The sequence below is a fragment of the Squalius cephalus genome (assembly GCF_949319135.1).
Source record: "Squalius cephalus genome assembly, chromosome: 8".
Taxonomy (NCBI): domain Eukaryota; kingdom Metazoa; phylum Chordata; class Actinopteri; order Cypriniformes; family Leuciscidae; genus Squalius; species Squalius cephalus.
Window position 1 is genome coordinate 38554049 of NC_137129.1, and position 18994 is coordinate 38573042.

An 18994-nucleotide genomic window follows, 5' to 3' on the forward strand; every position below is an offset into this window, starting at 1 on the left:
TATGTAGACGAGTTTGTTAAGGATCAGTGCTGATGGCTGTCGTGTCGATGAGGCCTTCACAGGGCTGATGAGGCTGGCACTTCAGGGATGCATCATGGATGGGTCCAGGCGCAGGTCCACCACCTGATCTGGATACGGCCCGGATCCTTCGGTAAACCTCAGAATAAGCAGAAAGACTAACATTAGCGTAGACGCCATTCTTCTTATGATGTAAAGAATACATTAGGAGTTATAGGAAGTGTCCCCGGTTCCGGCTCACCTAATCTATGCAGCCTAATGTGTTAAATAAAGTGTAAAAGTGTTTACTTTAAGTCTTTGTATAGTTCTGTGATGACAAAAGTTGTGAAGATTGTCAATTTTGGTGTGCCATTTTTGGTTTTAATTCTTTGTTTTTGTTTTTCCAGCAGCTGCCAGTGTGTGGTATCTATGTGTCTATTTCTTATTAACTCAGTGGGAGTTGAGTTCATAGTAATGAGTGTATGTAGGCGTTGTCTCTGTTGCTGCACTATTTAAATGTGAACAGGGAATTGAAGTCCATTCAGACCTTTTTGTGGAACTGCATCAGCATTTGTACAATCAAATCAGCTTTATTTTTTTGGTTTGTGATTCAGTTCAGATGAAAATGCGTCTGTTTGTCGTCTCGATGCTGCTGGTGTTTGGTTTTCCATTCATCATGACTAAAGTTGTAGATTCATTCAGCACATGCAGCGAGATCTTTTTTCATGGACTGCCACCAACGATTTCTGGCATTCTGGAGAATTCAGTCTCACTGGATAACAATCGTTACAAGATAATCTGTCAACAATAAAAGAATGCTTACAGATTTGCAAATTTCTACGACACAACAAATAAGATCCCTGTTTTCTCAGCTTACAAATATACTGATCATTATAAAGGGAGACCACATCTTCCATGGATGATCGAGCCACAGGTGACATTTGTATATATACATATATAATTTAATTTAAAATATAATAATTTATAATAATTAAATTTTCAAATTTCCTCAAGTTCTCTGAACAATCTATTGACTCTATTGCTCTCTTTCTCTTTCTTCATTACCTTTTCTGCAGCTTGAACATATAGATGGAGAAATGCGTGAACCATGTGTCAATCAGGCTTTCCTAGGAGACTACTGGAGACAGGAGGAATTTAATCGAGGCCACTTATTTCCTAATGGCCATGCAGCTGATAAAATCACTGCTGAATCTACATTCACTCTGACCAATACTGTTCCACAGTTTGAGACATTTAACAATGGTAGCTGGCTTAGAATGGAGAAAAATGTTAGAGATTACATGCATTCTCACTGCCGTGACAAAGACAACGTTAATAATATCTTGGCGTACGTGCTGACAGGAGCTGTGCCGGGCGAGAGAGCACCCTTAAATAAAAGAGTCAACATTCCTTCACACATGTGGACAGTGTTCTGCTGCTATAACAGTGGTGACAGAAAATGGGTGTCTCAAGCTCACTGGGCTGAAAACATAGATGAGAGTAAAGATCCAGATAAGACTATCCGTGCAAAAACACTGGAGAAATTACAGGAGTTTCTGCAGAAAAAATATAACGGAGAATACAAACTGTTCTTTAATGACTGTTCAGACTTCATTAAATTAAAATTTTATTTGTATTAAATAAAGTGAAATCCATGCGCATATCCTGAATAAGGTGACAAAAATCATGGCAGTCTTTAATTAAATTGTTTCCAGCCTTAGTTTGAACCTGCTTTTATGGAGTAAATGCTTATGTCTACAAATTTATGTTATAAACTTTGTCCGTGTTATTTCTTTGACTGCTATGTAGAGTAAAACCAAACAAATAAATGTTTCCAAATCATGCAAAATGATACTTGTCTTTACAGCTTTTTTTTGTTTGTTTGTTTGTTTATTTGTGTGTGTGTGTGTGTGTGTGTGTGTGTTATGGTCTTCACTCATAACTCCTTAGCTGTCGTAATATTTCACCATAAGTGAGGACTTGTGGCCCTCACAAGTGTACCTGTGTATGTGTGTGTGTGCGTGTGTGTGTTTGTTTGTGACACACATAATCCTGCCAAATACAATAAACATGATCAATGTACATGATACCAGTCAATAAGCTGTTGACAATGGCAAGGGACCAAAATAATGAGTGACATCAGAAATAATAGGATCTAATGTCTAAAGGATCTAAATAATGAGATTATTTTTGAAATATCAAAAGATAAAATGTAATATTTATATATGAATATTTTTTTATTATTTTAATTGAACCTTAATCAATTATTCAATTAAAATACATAAGTGTTAAGTTAAATCTGAAATTGAAGGAAAGAGGGAGAATATATATTCACCATTGTTTAAAGGGGGGGTGAAATGCTCATTTTCACTCAATCTCCTGTTAATCTTGAGTACCTATAGAGTAATATTGCATCCTTCATATCTCCAAAAAGTCTTTTGTTTTATTATATTAATCAAAGAAAGATAGGGTGTACCGAGTCTTTCCGGAAAAAAACGAGCGGCTGGGGGCGGGCCGTGTGGGCGAAGCTAAAGCTGTGCTAACGCGCCGAGCTAGTGACAACACACAGAGACATTATTTGTTCAACAGTTACTCACCGTCCGGTTCCAACGCACGACCGTGAACCTTTATTGCGACTGCTCGATCCTTAAGCATTAGACGATCTGGGCTTTGTTTATAAAACAATCATCGTCGAAATGCAGGGAACAAACAGTCTATACACCTCCGTTTATGCTCAGGAAAAACAAACTCCATCCACGGGTGCCTTAACGCTGGGTTCTTTGGGAATCTGTGCAGGGTTGTCTTGCCCTGGCAACCAAAAACACACTTCTTTGGTGACACTGGCTTCCCAAAAGCCGGGCAGGGCGCTTTGATGGCGAACTGCTTTCACTCTCTTGCTCTGAGTGCGTGCGCGCGTGCGTCTTTCCGAGGGAAGTGCCCTTTGGACCCATATAAGGAAATTCCGCCCTCTCTTACGTGAGAGAGAGCCATACTCGAAAAAAACTTCCCGAAACTTGTGACAAACCGGAAGGACAATTTTTGGAACAAAAATACTCCTTCAAACGTACAACTTAACTTTTGAAACTTTGTCCATGTTTAGCATGGGAATCCAACTCTTTAACAGTGTAAAAAACTCAGTATGCATGAGACAGCAATTCACCCCCCCTTTAATTAAAAGATTTGAGATCAAAATGGGTGCAGCCTATTGGGTGTGAGCACAGTGCTGCTGGAACAACCAGGGAAGCTGATTGGCCATTGAAACTCCACATGGCACAAAGGACCAGGTGTGTGTGATTGTCAGCATGCTGAGATCTCTGAGCAGGTCAAAGCAATGCCAACAGATTATGGGAGACCTTCCACCAGAGCGGTCTGAACCAGCTGCGCCATTTGAGTTCACAACCCTGGATTTGTTTGGACCATATCTGGTAAAAGATGAGGTAAAGAAAAGGGTGGGGCTCAAAGTTTGGGGAGTTGTCTTCTGTTGTATGGCATCAAGAGCTATCCATACTGATGTTGTCAGTGACCAATCAACAGAAGGATTTCTGATGGCATACCAAAGGTTTACAGCTTTAAGGGGATATCCCCGGAAACTGTGGTCAGACTCAGGATCAAATTTCATAGGGGCCAAGCCTGTTCTTGAAGATCTTCATAAGTTCCTAGAGCGGCAAGACAGGGTAAAGTTAGAGATTGAGGCAGCCAAGAATGGTACGGAGTGGTCTTGGAAAATTCATCCGGCAGATTCCCCTCACAGAAATGGAGCAGCAGAAGCAGCTGTCCGTCTGGTGAAGCGAGCCCTCCAGAATCTAGGCTGTAATGGTGGTATGTCATGGGGAGAATTTCAAACTTTTCTTTACACGGCAACCAATTTGGTCAATGAAAGACCTATCGAGGCCAGGACACAAAGTCGGGAAGACTGTGTGGAATACATAAGTCCAAACTCACTTCTCCTGGGACGTACTGGGAACAGAGGGGATCAAGGAAGTTTTGAGTTTGAAGGGTATCCATACAAAAGACTAAGGATCATCCAGGAAGAAGTCAACAAGTTCTGGAGGAGTTGGTGTCAGCTGGCAGGCCCGAACCTGTTTGTGAGAAATAAGTGGCATACTAAAGAACGGAATATTGCCGTGGGAGATGTGGTATGGTTGGCTGACCAGAATGCTCTAAGAGGTCAGTACAAGATGGCCAGAGTCGTCAGTATAAATGCAGATAAGAAAGGAACCGTAAGTAATGGTCAGAGTATTCCCCAGCTATCCTGTCTCGATTGTTAAACCAAACCAAGCAGAAACAGCCAAGAATGTCAAACCAGCAAAGAAGCTTGGTGATAAGATCCCAGCTACGATTCTGCATAGGGATGTGAGATGCTTGGTGGTTCTAATTCCCATTGAAGAACAGTAAAAGAAATTTCAGGCAAGAAGTGTGTGACCTCCTTGGGTCAGTTGACCAGGAGCTCAAGTGGGAGGTGTTAAGTTAAATCTGAAATTAGGGAATTCATAATTGTTTAATTAAAAGATTTGAGATCAAAATGGGTGCAGCCTATTGGGTGTGAGCACAGTGCTGCTGGAACAACCAGGGAAGCTGGTTGGCCATTGAAACTCCACATGGCACAAAGGACCAGGTGTGTGTGATTGTCAGCATGCTGAGATCTTTGAGCAGTGGATGTGCTTCTCCTACATAAACTGGTGGATTTTGGAGATTATAGAACCAAATGAGAAAGATTGGTAATCAGCATCGAGTCAATTGAGTTTGTTCAAAGACTGCTGGGGAAAGCCAAAATGTGTTCATCAACTTGGAGTGCTACTGGTAGGACAAATATTCATTGTGTTTGAAAGTTGTTGATGCTAGCATTGTAGCATCTAGCATGTTAAGTGGACATGTGCACTAGGTGGATATGATTTTACATTGTTGTTGCTGTTTACAAGCTGCTATATAAACTGCAAATAGTTTAACAATATTGTTTGTACTTTTAATATCTCTGAATGTACATTTACTTTGTGTGTAGTGACTCATATATTTTTTTCTATATAGGTTATTAAGCTAAGCATCTGAGATATTCATTGAAACAAGAAGATCAAGTCATTGTTGAAAGATTTCCAATAAATTGATTCGATGAAGAAGAATTCAATGCTTTGAGTTATTCCATGCACCCTCCTCTTAAAGTTGATTGAAGCCTTTTCAAGTTTGGGCAGACATTGAGGCACAGAAACCCTGAGAACTTGACAATAAGGATTATTTTATTCAATTTGATGTAATTTTACTATTAATTAAATTGTATTAATTTTCAATTATTAATTGCGCTTAGGACAGTATATATTCGCATTAGATATGGTAGATATGGACAAGATCTCTTGTGTATGTATAAAATAAAATAAAGAAAGAAAAAAAAAACATTTGGTGAAGTTAAAGGGTTAGTTCACTTGCAGCGAATTGTTCATTTGCAGCACGTTTGAGCTTCAGCAAGAACCAATGAGGTTCATTCTCGTGTGTTAACCCAGGGAACAAGACTAAATAACCTTTTGTCATTTTTCATATGTAGATTTAAGATTTGTCTTGATTTAAGAATATATTTAAAATAATTTGACTGGAAACAAGAAGACAAAAATACTAAGTAAGCAAAGCATTTTTTTTTGCAGTGCAGGTTCATTCATTCATTGTGCATAGCCTATTTTCTATATAACATCAGGGATGCAGAGTGTGCCTCGCTCTCTCGCTCTTTCTGAGAAGTTTTGTGTTGTTTCCTGGGTACAAACCCGTGAGAGTCATCAAAGAGGAGTTTCACACGATTGCAGGTCAGTGGTTAGAAATCAGTGAAGCTAATCTGATAAGGTTAATAACATCTTGCTGTGAATATGTATAAACTAATATTTTAATTTCCTTTAGAATTTCCAATTTGGTGGATGCATTGATGACATGTACATTCCATCATCACTAATTGTCATCAATGCATCCACCAAATTGGAAATTGTGTGAAACTCCTCTTTGATGACTTATTCACAATTTATTTGGTCATCTTTATTTCCTACAGATACAAAACCAACAGTTAATATTTTTCCTGTTAGATTTTAATATTCTTCCAATACTTGATATTGTGGAGACCTCTTCTCCATCCCCCCATTTTGCGAGCCTCTGCCTTCTTGCTGTTGGCTGAGAAGTCAAATGTTAATTTCATTACCCTAATTAAGAAATGTAACCGGTTGCATTAGAGAACATTTAATTATGTGAAAAGATCATTTGACTATGTGGAAAAAGCTGCTGCACATTGAAATAGACATTGAATTATATTTATGTAATATGTCAAATGTTTGTAAAGTCATGTAGCTTACAGCCATGAACATTATGGGCCATTCATACACACGGCGCAATGCGGCGCCAGGCTTTAAAGGGCCCCTATTATGGATTTTTGAAAATGACCTTTCATGTAGCGTGTAACATAGCTCTAAGTGAATGGTTATATCTAAGTGAATCGTATAAAGTTATTGTCTTTCAAAAGTAAGAGTCGACTCAGTCATTGAAATGAATTGTTTTTAAACGAGTCATAAGCCGTTTCGTTGTGACGTCAAGACGAAACATTAGCATATTGCCCGCCCACTTATTGCGCGCGCAGACACCAGGGAAAACTTAAACCTCAAACCTGCAGCTGATTCCTGTGAACACTGGATAGCATCTAGTGTTGGGAAGTTCGGATCATTTTACTGTCTCTCTTGTTCGATCTTGTTCATCAAAATGAACAAATCTTTTTTAGAGTTAATTAATTTCATTAATTTAAGGGGCTTTAAATGTTATACTTTTAACAGGCAAATTCCCCGAACACATCCACCTACGCAATCTTGATCATATTCTGAATTAAGAAATCATTATAATGCAGTCAAAAAAAATAATTTACAGGGAACATAATTACTTTACCTTGATTAATCTGAGTCGTTTGAGAATTGTTGAAAATGTGGTAATGTGCAAATGTATATTATGAGGAAATTAAACAGTTTTTTGACCTTTGATGCATGTAAACCTGTTGTAGGAGACTCCAAAACAACATTAGGAAACTTTAAAGGAACACTCCACCGTTTTTTCATATTAAACTATGTTATTCCCTTAACTAAGATGAGTTGATACATACCATACAGGATGCACCTGAGCTCAATTTTGACTGTCATGGCAAAGGCTGTGAATATTTATGTACATTATTTTTTAATAAATTTGCAGAGATTTCAAACAAACTTCTTTCACATTGTCATTATGGGGTATTGTTTGTAGAATTTTGAGGAAAATAATTAATTTAATCCATTTTGGAATAAGGTTTTAAGCCACATCAGAAACACCAGGTATTTGCATGATTCATGTCGAAGTAATTAATATCAAACAACACAATTAGCCTTTTGCAATGCCATAAGATGAATAACTTTTCACAGTCATTACTTCCTGTTTATTATAACTTAGGTTGATGCCAAATTGGTTCTTCCTTCCTGAAAATAACACACAGGGCTCAGAGTTTGCTGTCGTGTTGGGTTAGTAAAATGGAAATGATTTATGTTAATTCTGCAAACAACAAAAGTTCTCGTTACATGGGTAAGAATGCATTTATGATTTTTCTGAGCATCAGCTATTGTTTTCAATCTGTTCGTACCTAACTGGTGAATAATTCGAATAATATGATTCCATCAGGCCTGTTAAATTTAAATAAAATATTTGAAATATATATATATATAATTTGCTGACGTGTATCAATTTTAAAGTTTTCTCCACTATAATATACCAAAAGAGATCACATTAAAAGAGACATGAGACGGGTGTCTTTTTCTAAACGTTTGCATGTATAATTTTGTATAATCAACAGCTGTTGTTTTCATTCAGTTCACTTTTAAATAATTTATAATTAGAATGATATAGTTCCTGAGTACAGGGTTGTTCAACGGATGCCACATTGTAAAATAATGTATTTTGATTTAATGTAACTAAATATAGATGTTACAGTTTTTTTCTGATGGCTTAAGCACATTTTTTGTAACTATTGGCTTTTTGCAAAAATCTCTACACACAAATAAGAAAACCTTTCACCAAATCAGCAAAAATTGTAGTTCTCTTGCAAAAGCTAATAAACCTTGCTTAACTCTTCAAACCTTCGTAAAAATGGTATTTTCGTATCAAACAGTTAACACAAGCCATCACATTAATAAGCACACAATGCGCCAACTACACACTGATGGTATGAATAAAAAACACATCTGGCTTTTGCTTTCTCTGTGCACAAGGTAGGCTATGTCAGTTTGAGGTCATACTTTTGTCATAGTTCTGTAAACGTACAGGGATCCAAACTTCAAGTATTGGTGTTTATTACACACATCAAAACAAACACAAGTGTTTTTTTTTTCCCAAGACAAAATAGTAATTTCTGGAATGCCGTATCCAGGCCTGACATGATGCCTGGTCAATATTCCCACATGCCTCCTCCATTGCCTGTAAAAGGGCTATATGTTGATGGGGGTGACGGTCATAGACCTTCCAGCTCCAGGCAGAGAATAACTCTTCAATTGGATTCAAGAATGGAGAGTATGGGGGGAGGTTGAGTACAGTGAAGAGTGGGTGATCTGTAAGTTGCGCACCAAAGCAGCCCTATGGAAACTAACATTGTCCCATATGATGACGTATCTGGTCTGCTCTGGTCTCTGAACATTAGTGAGCATGTCATGTAAGGTGTCCAGGAATAATGTAATGTGTGCAGTGTTATATGGGCCTAGGGTTGCATGATGACCGATTAGTCACTTGGGTTTAATGTTCGCTACGTCAGAATTGATTCGGCAAATGTGTTTCCATCTCCCATTATTCGCATTAAGAAATAATAACATTTCGCTCTGTTCCTGCTTTCTGTTATAAACTCGTTTCGTCAGATTAGCCTACATAATGTTAAAGGAGAACTCCGGTCAATTTTAACATTGATCTAATTTTTTTGTAAATTTGGAGTGCTGTCAATACAGAGAACAACGACAAAAATCGGTGTTGCCTACACTGTGTTATCCTCTTTTTAAAATTTGCACCCTGTTGACTTCAATGGGGCAAGTTTTAAACCTGCTTTTAGCCTCTTAACATCCTTGATGGGTCATTACAAGTGCACAGGTCATGTGAGTGATTCCTTCAGATTGAACACGGGTGAATCTGACTGCAGTAGATGTGAAAGATATGAATAAAAATGATGTTATTTCAGCCAGCGCAAATACCTGTATTTACATCCTGTTTTCGGTCGAAGTCCATAGTAATCGATTGTCGAGTTCACGCGCATTGGTTTAGTACCTATGATCACGCGCGTGTATCCATTCGAGCATAAGAATTTGTTCAGCTGATTGAAGACAACTTTTCCAATGATCTTGCCTATGAAAGGAAGATTTGAGATCGGTCTATTGTTGCTTAATATGGTCTTATCCAGATTGCTCTTTTTCAGGAGGGGCTTGACAACTGCAGTTTTCAGGGAGTTTGGGAAACTCCCAGAGAGAAGTGAGGCATTTACCACTTCTAGAAGATCTGCTTATAAACTGTTTAACACACTTTTGAAAAAAGATGTGGGAAGTGTGTCAAGAGCGCATGTTGATGTTTTAAGGTGCTGTACAGTTTCTTCCAAAATGTTGCTATCAATTTCTTTGAAGTCAGACATAGTAACTACTTTCTCAGGTGGTCTGATCTGTCTGACCCCAGAGCAACTCAAGGATGTGCTGATCACCTTTCTGATATTATTGATTTTCTCAGAGAAGAAAGAAGCAAACTCACTTCACTTGTTGTCTGAGAGCATTTCACTGGGAATCTGGCTTGGGGGGTTTGTCAGTCTCTCTACAGTAGCAAAAAGAGTGCGTGTGTTGTTTAGATTGCTGTTTATAATATTTGAGAAGAAAGTCTGTCTAGCTTTGCCTAGTTCCATATTGAAAGCATGGATGCTGTCTTTGTAGATGTTATAATGGACTACAAGTTTAGTCTTCCGCCACATGCGCTCTGCTTTTCTGCATTGTCTTTTCATATTTTGCACTGCTGTTGAGTTTCTCCAAGGTGCTTTTTGTCTGCCACTCTTCTTGACTTTCACAGGAGCAATATCATCAATTGTTTGACATTTATTTTATTGGCGAGGAATAACCCCTTGAGATGAACCATCTCGTTTTCAAGGGGGTCCTCAAGTCCAGGTACAAAAATTGACAATGACTTTACAGCGGCAGTAAAGTTAAACAAAAAACACATACACAAATGGAACAGAAACACATTATGATAATAGAAAGTGCAGATATATATAATACATAACTCATACAAACAAGACATTCACTCATACAAGACTCTCCAAAGGTTGCTCAGTCATCACTCAACAGAGTAAACATGTGCTAAACACACATCTGGACAACAGTAAACACGTATGCACACATAAATGCAGAGAATTAATGCACCATGCTTAAAATAGGTTCTATTTAGTCAAGTCAAGTCAAGTCAAGTTTATTTATATAGCGCTTTTCACAACATAGGTTGTATCAAAGCAGCTTCACAGTAATAAAACAATACATCAATGTTTGTTTCTAGTGGAACGTCCACGTTTGGTAATGCTGATCAATAGTATCGTTGATTGATTAATTAAATTAAATATTCCCAAATATCCCCAACTGAGCAAGCCAAAGGCAACAGTGGCAAGGAACCGAAAAACTCCATCAGGTGACCTAATGGAGAAAAAAAAACCTTGGGAGAACCCAGGCTCAGTCGGGGGCCAGTTCTCCTCTGGCGTTTATGAACTAGAGGTCGGATTTAACTGTAAGATTAAAAGTATTATATGAATGCCTGGCTGAAGAGATGCGTCTTTAATCTAGTTTTAAACTGGGAGAGCGAGTCTGAGCAACGAACAGTATCAGGAAGGCTATTCCAGAGTTTTGGAGCTAAATGTGAAAATGCTCTCCCTCCTTTGGTGGATCTGGATATCCTAGGTATGACCAAAAGCCTCGAATTTACTGACCTTAAAGAGCGCAATGGATTATAGGGCGATAGAAGATCCGTTAAATAAACTGGAGCTAAGCCGTTTAGGGCTTTATAAGTCAGTAGCAATACCTTGTAAATTTAATCCATTCTATTCTCTCAGTGGTAACAGCTGTTGAGCAGTAGTGCAGCAGTGACCACCGATAATGCTCCAGCATCTGTCCTGACCTGTACCCTCAAACCAGCAAAAAGATAGCAAAAAAAAAAAAAAAAAAAAAAAAATTAATAACAATTACATGTATTCTGAAAATGTTGAACAAGGGCATTTTTAAACATTGGAAAGGAAGTCAGAGAGCGAATTGAAGTTGGAAGATTATTCCACTCATAAGGTGCTTTGTATTGAAATGCATATCTTCCTATTTCTTTATTGATATGAGGAATAAGAAAATAAATTTGGTTATTGTGTCGCAAGTTATAAAATGACCTAAATGGAGTTAGATATTGTTTTAAATAGGAAGGATAGTCCATATAAATACATTTAAAAATAAATTGTAACCAATGAAAATGCCTTCTATCTGGTAGGGTCAGCCAGGACAGTTGATGGTACATTTCACAATGGTGTGTTCTGTAGGGGCAGCGGAGGATAAATCTACACAGGCTATTGTAGGCAGTGTTAAGAGACTGGAGGCGGGAGGCTGTAGTATTTTGGTATACAGTGTCGGCATAATCCAAGATAGGCAATAAAAGTTGAGAAACAATTCTTTTTCTGACGGAAAAATTAAAACAATTAATTGATTGGTAAAGAATTCTAAGTGAGCAGTTGAGCTTATTAATTATATTATGTACATGAGTGCTAAAAGAAAGATCAGAGTCCAGCCAAAGGCCAAGATACTTAACCTGTCTAGTGGGTTTTATAGGAGTTTGATCAAGAAATTTTATTTTTAGTGAATTTTCAGATGAAGGATTGTGCTTTTTTTGAAAAAGCATTAAATATGATTTTGATTTGTTAAGTAGAAGCTTGTTAGACAATAGCCACCGCTGGACTGAATCAAAACCGTTTTGTAGTGTAGTACTGATGTCATAAATATTAGGTTTGGAACAATAAATGACCGTGTCATCAGCATAAAGTTGAATATTACATTCAGTGCATTTACGCGGAAGATCATTGATAAATATCGAAAAAAGTAAAGGCCCGAGAGAGGAACCTTGAGGAATTCCTCTGTCAATGTCAGTGAAATTAGAGATGCTGCTCCCAAAGGACACACACTGGCGACGATTATGCAAATAAGAATTGAACCAAAGCAAAGAAGAGATAGACAGACCTACAGAATACAATTTGTCTAAAAGTAAATAATGATCAACTAAGTCAAAAGCTTTAGTAAGATCTAAAAATAATGCACCTGTACACATACGATTATCAAAACTCGAAAACACATCATTGGTAAATTTAAGAAGTGCTGTAGTGGTAGAAACTGTTTTCTGAATCCAGATTGGCATTGAGATAATAGGTTATTGTCAGCTAAATAATTCGATAATTGGAAAAAGATAATTTTCTCAAAAACTTTAACAACACTATTGATGATTGAGATAGGTCTGTAGTTATTAATATTTTCAGAATCACCACCTTTGTGAAGTGGGATAACTTTAGCACATTTCCAGGCTAAAGGAAATTTACAAGAAGAAAACGACAAGTTGAAAAGTGAGGCCAACGGCACTGCTAGTACATGAGAACCAATTTTAATAAACTTATTCTCGATGCCATCTGGACCAGCACCACCGACAGAGGACAATTCACTTATGGCCCTTTGCACATCAGCTGGGCTGACCTCAGTAAATGAAAAAGAACTGCCTGGCTGGAAACAAGGAGTCAAATCAGGTTGAAAAGTAGAAGTCTGTACTTGTGGTGTTAGGGAAAAATGCAGACTAAAGGCATTAGCAATAGTAGCAGAATCATCTATACTTCCATTATTCAGGTTCAAATTAGTTGTAGCCCTTCTTGATTTTCCAAGTACATTATTAGCCTGTTTCCAAAATCGTCGTGGGTTTTTAAAATCATTTGTTAGACAATTTCTGAAATAATTTGATTTAGCGTTTCTCGTTTGCATAGTACAAATGTTCCTTAATCGTTTGTATTCTTCCCAGTCAGCAGTATGTTTTGTACTTCGAAATCTGCACCAAGCCCTATCCCTCTGTTTAAAGAGATTAATAAGGTCTCCATTTATCCACGGTAGATGACTACCTTTAACTTTAACAGTGGTCCAAGGAGCATGTTTATTTATAACATTCAGAAGCTCAGTATATAGAAAATGCCATGCATCATCAATAAATGGAATTAAATTGAGCCTGTACCAGTTAATTTGTTGCAAATCATTAATAAAATTGGTCACTATTGAAGAATTTGGTTTGCCTTATCTTGATAAATTTAGGAGGGAGACGTGGCTTCACAATTTTCCAAATACAATAAATCATGTGGTGATCGCTAAAGCAGTCTGGTAGAACCCCAGATTTAAGTATTCGTTCAGGGTGAGAAACTAAGACCCAATCCAAAAGAGATTACACTTTTAACTTTTGAGTTAAAAGAATCAAGGAGAAAATCAACAGAGTCTGCAGATATGCTTGGTGTTAAGGATATAGCCTTCATAAATAGTACACTAGTGTTCTCATTTAAGCATCTCTTCTTGACAGACACAGATCTAGCTTCAGTGGCAGGAGAGATCAATATATCAAAGAAAATACAGAAATGATCAGACAGTGCTACTTCCTTAATAACAATCGATTAAATGTTTAGACCCTTACTGATAAGTAAATCTAGAGTGTGTCCACGATTGTGTGTGTGGGTCCATATACTTGCTGAGTCAGATCAAAAGTTTTTAAAACAGTTTTGATTTCTTTTGCCATATTGTTTTCTGCACTATCTATGTGGATGTTAAAATCTCCAGCAATGGCAAAACAGTCAAACTCTGAGGTAATTGTTGATAACAGTTCTGTAAAGTCCTCAGCAAAGGCTGGAGAGTATTTTGGAGGCCTGTACTGTAAATAATGATAAGTTAAATGCGTGGAGCACCTTTTAACACAATACCCAGATATTCGAAAGACGGGAAAGTCCCAAATGATATTTGCTTACATTGATAGATATCTTTAAAAAGAGCAGCTAGACCCCCACCTCTCTTAACAGCTCTGAAGACACTCATAAAAGTAAAGTTAGGAGGGGCTGTTTCATTGAGGATTGTTGCACTGCAGCTGTCTTCTAGCCAGGTTTCATTTAGAAGCATAAAATCCAGGTTGTTTGTGGTTAAGTCGTTGACTAGAAGTGATTTATTTTTAAGTGAGCGAATGTTTAAAAGTGCTAACTTAACAGTCTTACTTTTTGTCCCCACATCAATCTTAGCTTGACGTGTAATAGGCACCAGATTAGTTAGGTTTGCTGTACGGCTATTGAAGGCCTTAGACATTCTATCTTGTAATAGAACAGCAATAGAGAAAGATACAGGGACACTGGGTTCCCGCTTGTTCTGTAAACATTTGAGAAAGTTACTGTTATCATAGCAGGGACCCAACACATATCACTGAGTGCTGGTATCAGTTGTTTTTGGTTCACCTCGAGCAGATGGAGGAGGGTGTGTGGGCCCTGGCGTTGTGGCAGAGGCCGAAGAGCTCTCACAGGAGGAGGGGGAGGGCGAGCTGGGCTGTTTAGAGTTTTGCAAAAAGTTTGTTTTTCAATTGCAAACTGAGTTTAAAGCGTATAATGTGCTTGTAGTTTTGCAGGCTTGGACTGAAGATTCGGTACATGAGTCATGAGTGAATGTTTTCACTGAGTGAACCTCAAGTTTCACTTTTAGTGTCTAAGCAATTTGGGGAAAAAAATGTGATTGAGATCACTGAGTCTGAGGTTTTTATAACTTCCTGCAAATTTCTATTTGTGTTTGGTTCCTATCACACACTGCTTTCTCATTCTCAGTATAAAACACCTGTGTTTTTAGTTGCAGATATTTCTTTTACTAGATATATTCATGCTCTATTGGCATAATGCAGTTCAACAAGGTTGTTTACACCGCGCTCTCTCATCTAGTATTATGTCGTTTTGGTGTTTAAATCTTTGTAATTACTTCAAAAATTCATATGGAGCTTCGCACATGATAGGAAAATAAATTATATAAAAAATGAAATAAATGTTTTTCTCCAAAACACATTGGGAACAATTATTTGCCCCCTTTTATTAAATACTTTTTGCAACCTCCTTTTTCCAAGATAACAGCTCTGAGTCTTCTCCTATAATGCCTGATGAGTTTGGAGAATAACTGACAAGAGATCAGAGACCATTCCTCTATACAGAATCTTTTCAGATCCTGCAGATTCCCATCTGACCATAGAACCCGTCCCGTTTGAGGTTCCAGTAGTGTCAGTTACTTTTCAAACGTTCTATGGTCAGATGAAACAAAACAAAAAAAGAGCTTTTTGGCAGCAAACACTTAAGATGGGTTTGGTTCATACAGGGATAAAAAAGTGCCCATGTGTAAAATTAAAGACTCTGCTGTATCTTTAATGCTGTGGGCCTCATTTTCTGCCGAGGTCATGGACATCTTGTTCAGATACATTGCATCATGGATTAGATCAAATCAATTGCAGGCTGAGTTCAAAGCGTATAATGTGCTTTTGCAGACTTGGACTGAAGATTCAGTACACGAGTGAATGGTTTCACTGAGTGAGCCTCAAGTTGTCAAACTGTATATGTTAAAATGATCTGTGAATGTTTTCAAGCCAAACTATTCTGCCAATTAAATTAAATAATCAACGTTGTACAATTGAATCACGCTGGAATTCAGTCATCACATTTGATTTCTAATCACAGGGAATCAAGTTACTTCCTCAAAGCGGACTAAAGTTCTTCTGATCGTCCTCGGTGTCTCTCTTGTTTTGGCTCTTGGAGGTCTGTGTGTTCTGGGGTTCATGTGTGAGTATAATTCTTGCTCTATTTGATCTTTGCTCTGATGATAACAGCCACATTTAAGGCAGTTATACACAAGAGTTATGGTACAGCTAAATGATTGATTTCCTTTGGTTTGCAATTGTTAACACTTGACAGATATAAAGCTGCTAAAAAAAATTACCCAGAGGCACCAGCGGGCTTTTATAGACTAAAACAACCTCTGATTTGTTTATTAGTGTCTTCTGCATCATCAGACTCTGAGAGAGAGCTCTTAGACAAGTACCAGAGAGTTAAAAACTGCCTCTCTTCTTGCACTGGTGAGTGGGTTGACCTACTTTCAAGCTGTTTCACTCTTTCTCTACATGGGGTTGCTGCTTTCTTTGGTCAGTGGTCTGGGTTCTGTATTTATTTCCTGTACTGTTAAAGGCAGAGATTGCTTCGTTTAAACATGACTTTCAGAATTCACTGCTTCAGAATTCCTAACTCCATCTTGTAAGCCCTGCGAGGAGGGTTGGACACCACGTCGTGGAAAGTGTTATTTCTTCTCCTCTGTAAAGCAGACGTGGTTTGAGAGTCGTGATTCATGTGTAGCATCAGAAGCTCATCTGGTCACCATAAACAACACAGAAGTACAGGTGAGTTAGAAATAATTCATATAATAGAAGATTAAACAACCTTGATCCTGTTTGAACAACTGCAATAAGACAAAAGTAAATGTTCTCCACTAGGATTTTCTGGTGTCTAAAATTAACGAGACGCACTGGATTGGTCTTAATGATCTGGAGGTTGAGGGACACTGGGTTTGGATGAACAACCAAACGCTCAGGGAAACACAGTTGAAGTAAGCACTTTCTTTGTCTTCAATCGACTGTTCAGTGATGTACAGTGAGATCCAGAAGTCTAGATAACACTGCAATTTTAGTTTTCATTTTCCAATTAATCCTCAAAATAAAATACAAAAATTACATAACTTATAACATAAAAATGAAGAAATATGTCAGATTTTTAGGTCACTATTCAACTCCTGTGTTCAGACAGTCAGATGAAGCTCTTTGGAACATCTGAAATCCTACTGGAGAACTTGATCATCTGGTTTAGTTCATGTACAGTAGCCACTGGTGTAGTGCAGGGTATACGCAGGTATACACTTCTAAATCCCCTCTGATGTGCGTGTGAAAACACCCACCCAGTAAAGACAGTGATGCAGTGATCCCTTGAATAGTTGTCCAATTTTCACATGTGGATGATGGACTAAGGAATAGTCACTCAAAATTCATAATTATTTAGTATTAATAAATAATTAAAAGCCAGTATTAATTTAAAAAACTACACCTTTTCTTTGGCTAATATTAATTTCATAATGATCCTTTCTCCGTGAAGTCAAGCAGCAAAAGTTACGTGATAATGTGCAAATACTACTGGCCCATTTTGGGATGAACTAATATGCAAGACTAGTCTTACATGTCACATGTACATGTTAAAAAAAATATTGGGGGCAAAAATTAAGAGTATACCCACTTCTCCAGGCACCACTACATCACTGACAGTGGCTCCAGTTCTGCTGTTATTAAAGCAAAAGAGACACGAACCAAAATACTTTCTCGCGTTCATGTTAGTTTTTCAATTCAACTTTTCACTCAAATTGCTAAGCTGATAATATCATTTGTAATTAAAATTTTGTATCAAATTAGAAAAATAAAAGCATTTTCACTAGTGGTGTCAGAATTTTGGACCCCACTTTATGTTGCATTAGCTTGTGTTTCAATGTGATTCGTTTAACTTATACTTAATGTCTGTGAAAAAGAACTTTGAGAACTGAGAAAACTGCATCTGTACATCTGATTGAAATATACTACTTCTGTTTCCTGCTTCTGAAGGTTCTGGTTCAAAAAGGAATCTGGGGAAGATGAACCTGATAACTCGAGTGGAGGTGATTCTTCTGGAGAAGACTGTGCTTGTCTGGGATATGAGAATGAGATTTTAAACTACTGGTTTGATGCTTCTTGTAAATACAAGAAAAAGTACATCTGTGAAAAGACATTTTCATCCACCTTCACTGATGACAACTAAAAGAGGCCTATCATTACAGCTTTTCTCAATAGCTCAGAAACATTTCTCAAAACTATTAACACAATCTCAGTGGTCTAAGCCACAAACTCTTATGACAAAATCAAGCTCTCTAGTTCAAATGATTAAATCCTCAAAGCCACAAAGAACACAGATGAGCTGAAAACGGACCGTATTCACTGCTTTCCTCTCTCGCCTCCACCTTTTTGTACTTCTCTTCCTCTAATTTGAGCACTTTCTTTTTGGATCCAAATTCAAAAAACTCATCTGTGTTTTTTATTGTTAAAATGTCTGGGTTTGTAGTGGTTTGCAGGAATAGTGTTTATAGTTTTGTGAAACTCTTTATTTTGAAAAATTGTATCATGGTTTACGATGTTTGGCTAATAAAACATATTTTAGTGTCCAAACAATTGCGGAAAGCTATTGCTATAATAATAACTAATGCTATTTCCATAGTAAACAGCACCAGACTATATAGTCTATTAAATGTTTAGACTCATTGTATTCAATGTTATATTCCAATAAATTACTTATTAACTAACAAGACATTTAAGATCATGATACATAAACTCATTAGGTCCGTTGTCACATGGTCATTCTTCCTGTTCTCCACAAGAGGGCACTATTACAACACCAATACAACTTACAAACTGCAGGAAACTTTTGTGAATCCAGAATACCAGAAATGTGATTTATCTACATGTATGTCAGAGTAATTATATACGGTTATTCTAATGGCCACGAGTTTAATGCATTATTAATTATATTATATTATATTATATTATATTATATTATTATTAATAATATAATATAATATAATATAATTAATAATATAATAGTATAATATAGTTTATATAGTTTAATATAGTATAATATAGATTAATATAATAATTTCTTAATTCCACACGTTTTTGCCATTATATATAATATTTTGTGGAGCTGGTATAATAGAATAACAGAAACAGATGATCTATGCCCTTGTTATTTCGTTGACCACTATGTAACATTAAAAAAAAAACAATTGCTTTTAAATCATGCAAAATGATGCTAGCCTTGGTAGCCTTATTTGACTGTTGAACA

At 37.1% G+C, this 18994-nt stretch overlaps 1 protein-coding gene and 1 long non-coding RNA gene across 3 annotated transcripts; both read left to right on the forward strand.

Moving 5' to 3' along the window:
• Window positions 1–536: 536 nt before the first annotated feature.
• LOC307163513 lies at window positions 537–1373 on the forward strand. The gene is made up of 2 exons (XR_013822091.1): window positions 537–931; window positions 1074–1373. It is a non-coding gene; the product is annotated as an uncharacterized lncRNA (long non-coding RNA).
• Window positions 1374–7456: 6083 nt separating this feature from the next.
• Window positions 7457–18456, forward strand: LOC307163582 (CD209 antigen-like protein C). Of its 2 annotated transcripts, none has more exons than XM_079879699.1 (6): window positions 7457–7557; window positions 15770–15871; window positions 16084–16164; window positions 16307–16482; window positions 16576–16688; window positions 17725–18456. In XM_079879699.1, the coding sequence occupies exons 1-6, from the start codon at window positions 7506–7508 to the stop codon at window positions 17915–17917; spliced, it is 717 nt and encodes a 238-aa protein (XP_079735825.1). In that variant the 5' UTR covers window positions 7457–7505; the 3' UTR covers window positions 17918–18456. The 2 variants fall into 2 exon arrangements, with proteins under 2 accessions (XP_079735825.1, XP_079735826.1); XM_079879700.1 differs by having other exon boundaries at window positions 16322–16482; window positions 17725–18453.
• The last annotated feature ends 538 nt before the right edge of the window (window positions 18457–18994 follow it).

What these genes read in the sequence shown, in the direction of transcription:
- LOC307163582 (XM_079879699.1), top strand. Translation starts at nt 7,506, where the DNA reads ATGGAAATGATTTATGTTAATTCTGCAAACAACAAAAGTTCTCGTTAC. An exon ending in CAAAAGTTCTCGTTACATGG is followed by an intron (nt 7,558 to 15,769) that starts GTAAGAATGCAT and finishes TTCTAATCACAG; the next exon opens with GGAATCAAGTTACTTCCTCA. An exon ending in GTGTGTTCTGGGGTTCATGT is followed by an intron (nt 15,872 to 16,083) that starts GTGAGTATAATT and finishes TTTGTTTATTAG; the next exon opens with TGTCTTCTGCATCATCAGAC.